This window comes from Hyperolius riggenbachi, chromosome 3 (assembly GCF_040937935.1).
Source record: "Hyperolius riggenbachi isolate aHypRig1 chromosome 3, aHypRig1.pri, whole genome shotgun sequence".
Classification (NCBI taxonomy): Eukaryota; Metazoa; Chordata; class Amphibia; order Anura; family Hyperoliidae; genus Hyperolius; species Hyperolius riggenbachi.
The window spans coordinates 449,796,981-449,810,258 of record NC_090648.1 but is presented as its reverse complement, the minus strand read 5'-3'; the positions used below and the strand labels follow the sequence as shown (position 1 = coordinate 449,810,258).

The following is a 13,278-nucleotide window of genomic DNA, read 5'->3' as shown; positions in this document are numbered from 1 at the left end:
ATGAAAAAGTTCATAATTACGAAATTCCCCATAAACATGTACTTTTGTGAAATTCGCGAAATTTCCATTACAGCCATAATAGTAATTTTTCCAATTACGCAAAATTTTGCGAAATTTCGTGTAATCGTAATTGGGTCATTAAGCTCATCACTAGATGAGGAAACTGACCCACTTGAAGGAGAATCACAGAAAATAAATTAAAGTGGTTTATCGATAACTGAACTCAACTCCTTTAATACCTGGGGGTGGATGTCATCTGGGCCAGATGCCTTGTCTATCTTAACCACTTCCCAACTGAGGAGTTTTACCCCCTGACCACCAGAGCAATTTTCACCTTTCAGCGCTCCTTCCATTCATTCGTCTATAATTTTATCATTACTTATCGCAATGAAATGAACTATATCTTGTTTTTTTCGCCACCAATTAGGCTTTCTTTAGGTGGGACATTATGCTAAGAATAATTTTATTCTAAATGTGTTTTAATGGGAAAATAGGAAAAAATGTGGGAAAAAAATTATTATTTTTCAGTTTTCGGCCTTTATAGTTTTTAAATAATGCATGCTACTGTAATTAAAACCCATTAAATGTATATGCCTATTTATCCCGGTTATAAAACCGTTTAAATTATGTCCCTATCACAATGTTTGCCGCCAATATTTTAATTGGAAATAAAGGTGCATTTTTTTCAGTTTTGCGTCCATCCCTAATTACAAGCCCATAGTTTATAAAGTAACAGTGTTATACCCTCTTGACATAAATATTTAAAAAGTTCAGTCCCTAAGGTAACTATTTATGTATTTTTTTTAAATTGTAATTTTTTTTTTTTTAATTACAAAAAAAAAAAAAAAAATGGGGAGTGTGGGAGGTAAGGAGTTAATTTTTTGTGTAAAACTAGTTTATTTGTGTGTAAAAAATGTTAAGGGTGTAGTTTTACTATTTGGCCACAAGATGGCAACAGTAACTTTTTGTTTCATGCGACCTGCAAGCGTCCTTCCGGACGCTTGCAGGAAGTAGAAAGAGGCTAGGAGTTTGTTATTGCTCTCAATGATCGCGCTGCTCAGCCGAGCGGCAGCGGATCATTGCGGGGCTTAGATCAACGAACGGGAATGGATTTTCCCGTTCGCTGATCTCTGGGCGAGCGCGCGGCGGCGTGTTTACTAGCGGCGGGCGGCGTGTTTACGAGCGGGAGCGCAGGCAGCGACGGGAGTGCGCAAAGTACGGATTTCTCCGTCCCTGGGGTTAAAGCCAGCACTAATTCAGTAGGAGACCTTTGGCAAGTCTCCCTAACACTGCTACTGCCAATAGAGCGCGCCCTAGTGGCTGCTGCTCTGGCGCTTTGAGTCCGTAAGGAGAAAAGCGCAATATAAATGTTATTTGTCTTGTCTTGTCTTGTCTTAAAGGATGGAAAAAGGGACGGAGAAATCCGTACGGGCGGGGGTAAAGTGGTTAATCTTATTTAGTCGTTCCTGCACACCTTCCTGTGTTAGGCAATTAATGCTGAATGAGATGCATTGACATCATTCTTGTAGGTTTGTTTATTAAAAAGTTATTTTATTTATTTGTTTTTGTGCTTCATGAGTTTAGCCATTCTTTAACTTAAATCCCGAACTTAAAGGGATACAGAAGGAGAAAATGCTGCCTCCTTTTTTTGCTTGATCGTTTTCTTGTCCATTCGTCTCTATTGTGTTCTCAACAATGTATCTAGGCAAAGTATACAGGTCAAATAGTTTGAGTTTATTCTTAAAGAGAACCCGTAACCAAGGTGTTAAGAGTAGTTTGGTTACCTCTGCAGCGGGAAGCGGCGCGGCCGCCGCTTCCGCGTCTGACGTCACCGCGGCTGCTACCGCATCTTCACGGGCGTCTCTCGCTCCTTCCGGCAGGACAGGTCTCTCTGCATTGCATCAGCGCTGGTCAGCACGCTCGCGCACGAAGCGTCAGGACCTTTATGCGCTGAGGAGGCGCGTCAACTGACCTGTCGGTCAGCTGACATCAGTTCACTGTCTCCCACTGCTGATTGGCTGACTTGCTTTGGGCGGGTCATTTGGAATTGCTTGTCTGTATTTAAGCTTGGGGCTGTCAGTGGCTCGTTGTCTGTTGTTGCTGAAACTTCGCAGTGAAAGCTCTCAGACCTTAGTCAGATCCGTGCGTGCTTGAACCGGCAGGACCCCGGGGATTCGCACTTAGTTTAGGATTATTATTACTGTTATTTGATTATTACTGTGTATGATCTTTTGCCTGTACCTCCGACTATTCTCTGCCTATTGATTCTGTACCTCTGCCAATCTGATCTGTTACCGACTTCTTCAGCTGCGTAGAGAAAGAAACAAAACCTCCGGGCACCTTCCGTCAAATTTCTTTATTGCAGTGCTCTAGTACAGTTGATCCAATAAGTAAATAAATTATTGGAGCACAGCGTGACCAAGCATCCACTGAGACGCGAAACGGCCGTCGCAAGCCCCATCTGGTGCCCGGTACCCCACCACCTCCATCACACCATCACTTGAGGATCCTTAACCTGGATGTACCATAGACGTATCACCTGTACCAGAGCACTGCAATAAAGAAATTTGACGGAAGGTGCCCGGAGGTTTTGTTTCTTTCTCTACGCAGCTGATGTCATTGATGCCTTTCTTCATACAGTCCGATGTGCACACGTCCCGGCAGCAGATGCAGGAAGCGTCGGTGATCTGGTGAGAATGTTTTTGCCCATGCACTCACACTGCTCCATCTTAGTGTAGGGAGTGCCACTCAGATCTGTCTCTTATTGATAAAATAACTGTTGCCGACTTCTGCCTGAATACTCACTCCGATTTTGCCTAACGATTCTGTACCTCTGCCTGACCAATCTGTTACCGACATTGCCTGTACGACCACTCTTTTATTATTGATAGTCCCTGTCACTAAGGGCTATCACACTCTAGTGCTCCTGTATATTACTGTGCACCCAATCACGTGTGATCACACTATGAATAAAATACTGACTATTGTGCAGATAGAGCTCATTCTGATCATCAGATACATCACTGATCATTACACAAGGATTGAACTTCATCCCAATCAGTAGCTGATACCCCCTTTCCTATGAGGAATCTTTTCCTTGTTTTCAAACAGATCATCAGGGGCTGATATTGTGGTGAGACACCTCCCACAGTGTGAAGTCAGGACCATGGTGCTGAGGGACTGTGGGAACCTTGTTGCATTGCAGCAAATAACAGCTGTTTCCAACTGCCAACCAAGCAAGCAGCAGCTATTTCCACTGACATCACCAGCCATGTGATAAATGTCAGAATGTAAATCAGGGAGAGGAAAGATATTACAATGGGCAAGCACTGACTAAATCATTTATACATAATTATTGTAAAAATTAAATACTTTTGTTATTACATTATTTTCACTGGAGTTCCTCTTTAAGGTGCAGACACACACTCAATTACTGTCACCTGCAGGGATCCCGTGGGCAATGTTTTCTGGCTAAGGGGTCTACAGAGCATCACTACCGTACTCTAGCTAGCAGTTCGTTGCCATGAACGACATGCACACAAACCGAAACTAGTAAGGAGGAGATCAAAGCACAGGTTCTGTACTTGGCTGAAATTATCTGACACTCTGGATCTCGTGGCGACACATTGTGAAAGAGTGGGGGCTGCTTTGCACACACTAGATTATTGGCAGAGACAAAACTTTTTTTTTTTTTTTTTTTTTTTTTCTTTTTAACTCAGATGCACACCACATGCAGAAAGCTTGTCAGCTAGAGGCTCATCAGCCTTAAGTGGCTGTGTGCCATTGCTGGGTAATGCTATCATCATCGTTCGGTTCCATTTTTTTTGTAGCGCTTATAAATTTCCATACAAACTAAATAGATCGCTTAACTACCTTTTCAGTGGCCAATCCTCCCCTCTCCAACATGACTGCACTATTTCAATTGTCCCAGCTTGCTAAGCTTCAGAGGATGGGCAGAGGTTCTAGCTTCCGCATGTACGTATGCACATTCAACCCTCATCCATTCACTCTTAGTCCACAATCTTCCCACTCAGACTCACAAACACACAAAAACATACCGAAGCGCAATATATCCTGATACCAGTCTCCACCGCAGATTATCCACCCGCCTCAGGCTCTGTCTACCTTTGTCCCCAAAATGTATGTATATTTATATTTTATTTATATACCTTTCTGTGATTTCTTGCCAGGTCTTACTGTACAGACTTGCCCATTCATATCCACCACAAACCATTTTGTCTTCCTTCGTATCTTGAACTGCAGGGGTACTGCCACCACATAGCTGGTCCATTCTGCAGACCCATTCATCCAAGCTTGGGGGGGTTGATTCTTTCCACTTATCTACTATCATTTTTTTGGCAACCTTGGTACCTACTTCTTTAATTAAAATACTACCTTTACACCCACCCGTGTCAGCAAATCCAAAAATAGCTTCTTCTGCAGATAGATCGAAGGTATCTCCTAGTAATTCTCTACAAAAATGGCTTATTTCATCCCAAAAGATTTTAACTATGGGGCATGTCCACCACATGTGCAGCTCTGTCCCGTCCTCCTGCCCACATCTCCAACATACTTCTCTATGGCCAGTGAATCTCTGGATGTGTGCTGGGGTAATATACCATTTAGCAGTGGTCTTGTACTGGATAAGTTGTAGTCCTGTATCCTGTATAGACCAGTTACTACGCCAGATCTTAGGCCATTTGCAACTGAGAGTAGGATTGATAGTTGTTTCCCATTTTGTACAGTACGTTGGGGTAGAATTATCTATCTCTCCTGGGCTATTAAGTCTATTTAGTTTAGATAGAGCCTTTTCCATTTTTTTATTAAGTAGGATGTGTTTTTCTAAAATATTCAGATCTTTCCTAATTTTAGTAGATTTCGAGTGCACTTTTTGCAGGAAACTTCGGGCTTGAGTTAATCCCCAGGAGTTTTCCTGCCCATGATTACATAATAGGCTAGGTATTTTCAAAGTGTGGTCGCCTCTGAGGTTAATAATACGAGTTTCACTGCTTATTTTGTTCTTTATAAACCAAGACTTCTCCAAACCTGGAATAAAGTCTGGATTGTCTCTCAATGTGGTCAGAGGCGAGAGGCCTGTTTCTTTTTGCCATTTTAAAACAAACCAGTAAAAGGTTTTTAATGTGGGGCTAATTAGCGGATGGTAGGTAGTGGAATATACTTTATAAATATTACTTGGTATCCATTAAAAAATTAAATTAAGTTTACCTTCCTCCTTTTCCAGTAACGTCCATATTTTACCTGTTTTGTTAGGAGAGGATTCTATCCTCCAGTCCAGAACTCTGGCCAAGTGTATACTTCTGTAGTAATTTTGGATGTTTGGTGCCGCTAGGCCTCCCGCCTCTTTCCCCCTAGAGATTAGTTTGTAGCTTAATCTACGTCTGGACCTACTCCATATGAAGTTTTGAAAAATTTTATGCCAGCTTTGGAACCATGAACCTGGGATGGTCACCGGCAAACTCCGCAATAAAAAGATGAGCTTGGGTAGCACAACCATTTTGATAATACTAATCCTGCCAATGATGTTAAAACAAGGGCGATCCCATGACTGAAGTTTTTCCTTATAATCTTTTATAATTTTAGAGAAATTAGCTCTAAACAGGTCCTTAGGGTCTTTAGTGAGGGAGATTTCAAGATAATTAATTACGCACTCGTTCCATTTAAATTTATTTTTTTGTTTAATATTTTGTACAGTAGCAACTGAACACCCCAAATTCAAGATTGTAGTTTTGTCTTGATTTAACTTAAAGTTGGAATACAGTGAGAATGTATTGGCAGAGACAAAACTGGCCATCTCGGCTGACAACCATCTAGCATATGTGCGAGGTTCAACTCTACCAGCTGCATGCTTGTTCCCAATATATGGCTTAGATGCGTACACAAAATAGAATCAGAATCAGAATCAGAATTTATTTTCGCCAAGTACAATGGTGGATTGTACGCGGAATTGGTTTTAGCGCATACAGGGTCGTCGATGAAAAAAAGAAACAAGAAGCAGCATACGGATAAGCATGGTACATACATAGACAGGGGACAAGCATACATAGGACAACATTACAGCATTGCATACAGATTAAGCATGGTACATACATAAAAACAATAACAAGCAAAAACAAAAGCAAAACAGAGAGCATTACAGCATACACGTACAGTTAACATAGTACAACATAGCAAAACATATACTGAAAGCAGGAACAAAAAAGAGTGGGACTGGGGGAGCAGCCTGAGAGCTGATATGAGCGCTGCCATTTTCGGCACTGGACGCTACACAGCGACACGCTCCTAACTAGACAGGTGCTACCGATTGTCCGCGAAAGTAGAAAGAAGGCTGAGAAAGCTGAGGGGCATCATAATGGAGGCGGACAGCAGAGTTCACGCGGACCATGTTGCCCGAGGGGTAGCATTCCTGATTTCAAGTGTGCCCGGCTGGTAATAAGGGTGCAGACACAGTGGGGGCCCTGTGGGGCCAGGAGGCCACTTTGCTGGGCCGCAGTGGTGGTGGACGTGGGGCTGGGGGGTTTACCTTGGTGGTGGGAGGACACTGATGCTCAGATGCAGCAGCAAGCTCCACTGAGAGGGGGGCAGCATCACCTCCTCTGTGGCTGTGATGGGGCAGTAAGCAAAGGTAGTGGACCTGGCAGCCAGTGGGAAATGTAGCCCCCGGCTTGTGGCCTAGTGCAGGTAGGATGTAGGTGGCCGGGAGGACAGCAGCACAGACCTTGAGAGCTGATGGTGTGGTCTGGTGGATCAGCAGCGGTGGGCCGGTGCAGCTGCAGATGGATGGATCCGTGAAGTGGCGGTGGAGTGCTGGTGTATCCAGCAGCGGCAGACCTGCCCTGAGGAGCCGAAGAGCCCGCTTCTCCCCTGCAGGCTGTGGCAGCAACGTTGTGGCTGGCAGGCTCCTTCCCAGCTCGGAGCACATGGCTCCCTTCCCAGCTCGGATGATCAGCTGACTGCTGACCGCATCCCGGTCAGCTGATTCGGCGGCAGCCAGCAGCGGGTCAGGAACAGTGGTGTCGGAGGAGCCAGCGCTGCACGCGGCCGACAGATGAAAAATGGCGATCCTGGAGCGTGGGCGCGATCCGCCGAGCGCTGACCCAGGCATGAGCGCGATCAGCCGAGCACCCGATCAGCGGTAAGGTTCCCCAGGCTGTGTGGCTGCATTCCAGGTGGCTGGCTGGACTGCTGAGAATGGAAGAGTCCCCGCAGCCTGCAGAAGTTGAACACGTGGCCGATCAGCTGGCATTCCGTGGCCTGCTCAAAACTCCGCGGCCCACCGGCTCACACGCGCAACCTCCGCTATCCCCGCATCTTCCCCCGTATCTTCCCTAGAGAGGGAGAGAGAGCAGGTGAGGGATTAAGGGGAGAAAGGAGAAAAGGACCGGAGCCCTGTGGCCACGGCGTCCTGTTACGGCGCCATCTTGTTCAACACTGGTGCAAGGAAATTTGGGCACCATGGAAAGAGCCAAAAGTAGAATATTGGTAACACTAACCAATATTATTCTATTTTACAGTGGTAATTCAGAGAGTAACATTTCAAGAAATGATATGTTACTACAGCTTAACCTAACCCTACACAGAATCCTCCCACCTCCGATGCCTAACCCTAACCACCCCCCCTGCCAATGCCTAACCCTAACCACCCTTCTGCCGATGCTTAATTCCACCCCCCCCCCCCCCCCCGATGCCTAACCTTAAGACCCCCTTTCCTAACCTTAAAACCGCTCTTCCTTAGGCCTAACCTTAAAACCCCCCTTCCTGATACCTAAACTTCAAACTCCCCTTGCTAACACCTAACATTAACCCTTCCCCCCCCAATCCTTTCCCGGTGCTAAAACCAAAAATATACCGGAGCTGAGAGCGCATGCTACTATTAGCTGCAGTTTGCATAGCAGGCAGCTCCAGCACCCCGTTGCCCAAATTTCCACCTGTAGATGATATTTGTAGGAGCACCTATGGTCACTCCCAAGCCTCTGCAGTACCTTCGGCACCAAAATTACCTACTTTAGACTCAGATATGTATTATTATTAGTATTAATATAGCGCTGACATCTTCCACATCACTGTACAGAGTATACATACTGTAAGAAGTTTTAACTCAGGATGATACCATTTATTGGCTAACTAAAAAGAATAAGCAAGCTTTCGGCTTTGCAGCCTTCATCGGGCTTACAATCCTGTATGAATTATCTTGTCACTAACTGTCCCTTGGAGGAACTCACAATCTAATCCCTACCATAGTCATATGTCTATATCAAGTCATGTATATATCATAGTCTAGGGCCAATTTTTAAGGGAAGCCAATTTACTTATCTGTATGTTTTGGTGATGTGGGAGGAAACAGAAGTGCCCGGATGAAACTCACACAGACGTGGGGAGAACATACAAACGCCATGCAGTTGTTGACCAGGCTAGGATTTGAACCAGGGACCCAGCGCTGCAAAGCGAGAGCGCTAACCACTAGGCCACCATGGTAGCTTCATATCCACCTTCAGGTTTCCTTTAGCACTCTAGGCTTCTGGGAAAAACATGTACACACTTCTAAGGACATGTCGGATCTTCTAGGATTTAGTCTGACCTTTTCATTCATTTTTTGATTAGTTCCACAAGATGAGATTAAACATTATTGGGAAATATTCTTGATATCATCTTTGTACAGACCATGACCAATGGAAGTATCATAACCAAGACATTTAAAATTAACTTAATCACACTTCTAGTGTTTCAGCTTTTACTTCCTGGTATAGTGATGAGCTGCTTGTTCAGTGGGGTATATATAGAGTGAGATGGGGGAGCAGTTTGATAGGAATTCACTTACTCTTCAACCATGAAGACTGGTGTGTGTATATTGGTGGTTGCCATCAGCTGCTGCTTCAGTAAGTTAAGTTTTGCATTGCTATTGTATGGCTTATTATAGAAGATTCAATAGTCACTTTTCTAGGTACTTACCGTATTTTTCGGACTATAAGACGCACTTTTTCTCCCCCAAAAGTGGGGAGAAAAAGTTACTGCGTCTTATAGTCCGAATGTAACAATGTATCTATCCGGGCGCTTGTGTTCACGTGTTCCTGTGCGCCTGTGTGAATCTCCCAGCTTGTCCCCAGAGCAGCAGCAGCAGCGGGATCAATGTTAACATCTACCTGGCCGATGATCTGGAATGTCCATCTTTTCCCCCGGCAGCAGCGCAATCAGTGTTTCCATCTCCCCAGGCCGATAGCAGCAGCCGCTGCAATGTCCATCTTTCAGCTTGTCCTCGGAGCTGCAGCAGCGCAATCAATGTTACCATCTCCCCGGGCCGATGGCAGCAGCCGCTGCAATGTCCTTCTTCTAGCGTGTCCCCCGGCAGCAGCGCGAACAGTTTTAACATCTCCCCGGGTGGCATGGCAGTAATCAATGTAAGATCGGTAATGCAGGTCCGCTCTGGCTTTGTCCCTGCATCAGCCCCGTGTCAGCTATTCCGGGCTGAGAGGAACATCTTTAGCCACGATGTTTGCAGTGTCCATCAGAGGCCACCATACTGCCTTGCTTATTGGTTCCTTATTGGTTCATCCTATGACCTGCGGCGCACGTGCGCCGGGGTCATAGGATGAACCAATAAGCAAGGCAGTATGGTGGCCTCTGATGGACACTGCAAACATCGTGGCTAAAGATGTTCTTCTCCGCCCGGAATAGCTGACACGGGGCTGATGCAGGGACAAAGCCAGAGCGGACCTGCATTACCGATCTTACATTGATTACTGCCATGCCACCCGGGGAGATGTTAAAACTGTTCGCGCTGCTGCCGGGGGACACGCTAGAAGAAGGACATTGCAGCGGCTGCTGCCATCGGCCCGGGGAGATGGTAACATTGATTGCGCTGCTGCAGCTCCGAGGACAAGCTGAAAGATGGACATTGCAGCGGCTGCTGCTATCAGCCCGGCGAGATGTTAATACTGATCGTGCTGCTGCTGCGGGGACAAGCTGGAAGATTCACACAGGCATTATAGATCATTGCAGCGGTTGCTGCTATGCCACACAGGAACACCACATCGCTCTGCTGCAGCCCTCCCAGGAACCTCTCATGATGGGTGAGACCTTAATTTAATTGCAGTGGTTAGTGTAGCTAGCTTGGGGCGTAGGGAAGCAGAGGTTTGTGTAGTGTTGTGTAGCTGGGTGGTGGAGGACATCAGTGGTTAGTGTAGTGTAGTTGGGGGCATCAGGGGTTAGAGTAGTGTAGTGTAGTTGGGGGCATCAGGGGTTAGTGTAGTGTAGTTGGGGGCATCAGGGGTTAGAGTAGTTGGTGGGGGCAGCAGAGTTTAGCATAGTTGGGCAGTTTAACTTAGATAGAGACACCTTGGGGGAGTTTAAAGTTCTATAGGACACTCCTGGACCATGGATGCACCTAGATTTAGTTTTTTTTTTTTTCCCCTGGTTTTTGCCCTCTAAATCTAGGTGCGTCTTATAGTCCGGAGCGTCTTATAGTCCGAAAAATACGGTACTATCAGAACTGCATGTGTTATTGCGCTTTGTAATCACTGTTAGACAATCATTATTGCAGAAGGCAGTAGAAGATAGTTGGCACACAGCGCTGCCTTCCTGCTGCCAGGTTGACTGCTTCTGTGAAGGAAATTACATGAAGCAGGTTTCATGACTGAACTGGATATCTTCATTACTTATAGTTTAACAAGCATGTTAGTAAATTGTATATATTTTTTCTTTTTTTCTTTCCTGTGGGCTGCTTGAAGATTAATTTTAATAAGGCTAGTAAAGGCAAAGAGGCCTCATAAGTGGATAGTGCTGAGTGGTTCAAGTGGGAGCTGAATGAACTAGATTTTTTGCACACTGACTTGGCTGAGGTCTACATTTCAGAGATAAAACTTCAGCCCTTGCATTGAAAATACAGATATGAGATACTGGGGAAACTTCTATTTACCATTCCTACTACTCAGACAATTAATGATCTCTTAAAAGGAACCTGAACCAAGTAAAATTGTTTAAAATAAATATATGATGTACCTGCAAATAAATATGACATACTTACCTTACCATCAATTCCTTGCAGAAGCTCTCCATTTGCTTCTAACAATAGTACCTTCCAGTTCTGACAAGATTTTATCAGAAATGAAATATATTAGTTGCTGTCAGTTATAACTGAAAGAACAACTGATGTGCAAGGTAATGTCCATGTTTCCCGATGTCTCATGTGGGCGATATTACAGATTTTACAGTGTGCTGACCAGGAAGCGGTTATAGAGTAATTGCCATTTTTAAAATGGAGGATGGGTAATTCCATTGATCACAGTGAACAAACGGGACGCGGGAGAGGAGAAAGAGATTGATAAGAAGAGTACACGGGAGGTAAGCATGATGTGTACATGTTTATTTTGACTTTTAATTTTCAGTTCAGGTTTGCTTAAAGCTTATTTACAGTTCAAGTTGGCGCCAAGCTAGGTTTAGAGTCTAAAATACAATTTGAAAAAAAATGGCATTGGACAAGTAGATGCTTCATATATAGTGCACATGTAAATAATATTTACGGTAACTTTTTGAAAACTGCTCCATTACTTTTCCTTGTAGGCACAGCAGCAGCTAACTGCATGGAGACATGTGCTTCTCAATGTCGACAAAGCAATTATAATGAAAGGGCCTCTCTCCTGAATGGCGTGGTAAGTCCAATGCATAGTCAACTAAAAAATAAAAAAAAGTAAAACTCTACTTTTGTAAAAAAAAAAAAAAAAAGCAATTACCTCCTACCTATGTGGATCTTGCCTTTAGCACAGAAAAGGATTAGGATGAAATGGGGCCCTACCTAGGCAAGATAGCAGCTTTTGCTCACTGCTGATGATCACCTGGCGGTGAGGGTGAGCATCCACCTGGCCCTGAGACTCTCTTCAGGCCCTGGGCAACTGCCTAATATTGCCTGATCTGGCTCTGCATTAGCATGATCACTAACATAGTGGCGTAGCTAGAGATTATTGGGCCCCGTAGCAAAAATGTCATGGGGCCATCAGATGCAGGCACTCTAGAGCAATGCCGCCTGCCAGTGGTGCTCGGATACCTCTTTTTCATATCTGGATTGTTCCGGATCTGGATAGCAAAAAATCTGGATAAATCCAGATATCTGGATATCTCTTTTTGATATCTGGATTGTTCCGGATCCGGATAGCAAAAAATCTAGATAAATCCAGATATCTGGATTTGAACCGTTCGGAAATCCGAGTCTATCCAGATATCCGACCCCATTATCCGGATTGAAATGGCTGTACATTAACATCAGGAGGTTCCAGACAGCGGTCGTGCAGCCCACATTGTGTCCAATGCACAAATTGGACATCACAGTTTTCAGCCCAGACATCTCAAAAAAATGTAAAAGTTTTTCTCTTTTTAAACAAAATATACAGCTATTGTAGTGGGGTAATAGCTTGGGGGCAGACTGGCAGCAGAAGATTTGTTCTGTGTGGACCCTGGCGGTGGATAGAGATCTCTGTTGTAGAGCTGGTGGTGGCCTGCTCATCCACCATCAGCTCCATCACAGGCTCGGCGTCTTTCTCCTCCGACAACCCTGCTGGAAAATGGCCGCTACACGCTGCTGCACCTCTGCAGTGTGACTTCCCCTAACAGCTGGGTGCCCAGTGCGTCCACGGCCAGTGGCTAGCGGCGGAATGGACACTGACACGGCAGAACTGCCGATGGTGGCGGCAATGCTGCTCCCTCTCCTCGGAGTGACAGCAGAGTAGCACACACTGACACACTAACTGTATATCTGTCACACTGTAACTGCACTGCACTTAAAGTAAGCTAACTCAATACAAATTAACTATATATAACTGGTAGTAGTAGACTAGTTGTAGTAGTACTAGTAGAACTTCAACTGACGGAGTGAGAGGAGCCCACTAACTGTCTATCTGTCAAACACTGTCAAACACTGACTGACTCTAACAGCAGCACTGCAGTAACTATCTGTAGTAAATGAAGCTAACACAGTACTAGTACTCTCTCTAACAACTAACTACACACAATATAAGACTAGTAGTAGTACAGTAATCTGATCCCTAATAACCTACAAGCCATACTGTAGCTAAGGCTGGCAGCAGGCCTAGCCTGTGCACACAGCAGGCCCTGACCTAGCCTAGCTGCAGCACTGAGGCTGACTGTCACACTGACTAAAATCAAAATACAAGCTAGCTAACTAAAAAACAATAAAATACTGGTGTAGTACAGGTGTTTAGGAGCAATAACGCTAGGTTTAACGCAGTAATACAGCACTTGCTTAGCCAACAG

The 13,278-nt window shown here is 44.9% G+C and overlaps 1 protein-coding gene across 4 annotated transcripts in view; it reads left to right on the top strand.

The window, feature by feature from the left end:
• LOC137561661 (WAG22 antigen-like) overlaps positions 1-13,278 on the top strand; it is a 133,801-nt gene that overhangs the window by 74,505 nt on the left and 46,018 nt on the right. For 2 of the 4 annotated variants that reach the window (XM_068272980.1, XM_068272979.1), the window contains exons 1-2: positions 8,837-8,894; positions 11,575-11,663. In XM_068272980.1, the coding sequence (XP_068129081.1) occupies positions 8,846-8,894; positions 11,575-11,663 (138 nt within the window). In that variant the 5' untranslated portion in view covers positions 8,837-8,845. Of the gene's footprint in view, positions 1-8,836; positions 8,895-11,574; positions 11,664-13,278 lie in introns of those variants that run through there. The other 2 variants (XM_068272982.1, XM_068272981.1) reach the window with 1 other exon arrangement.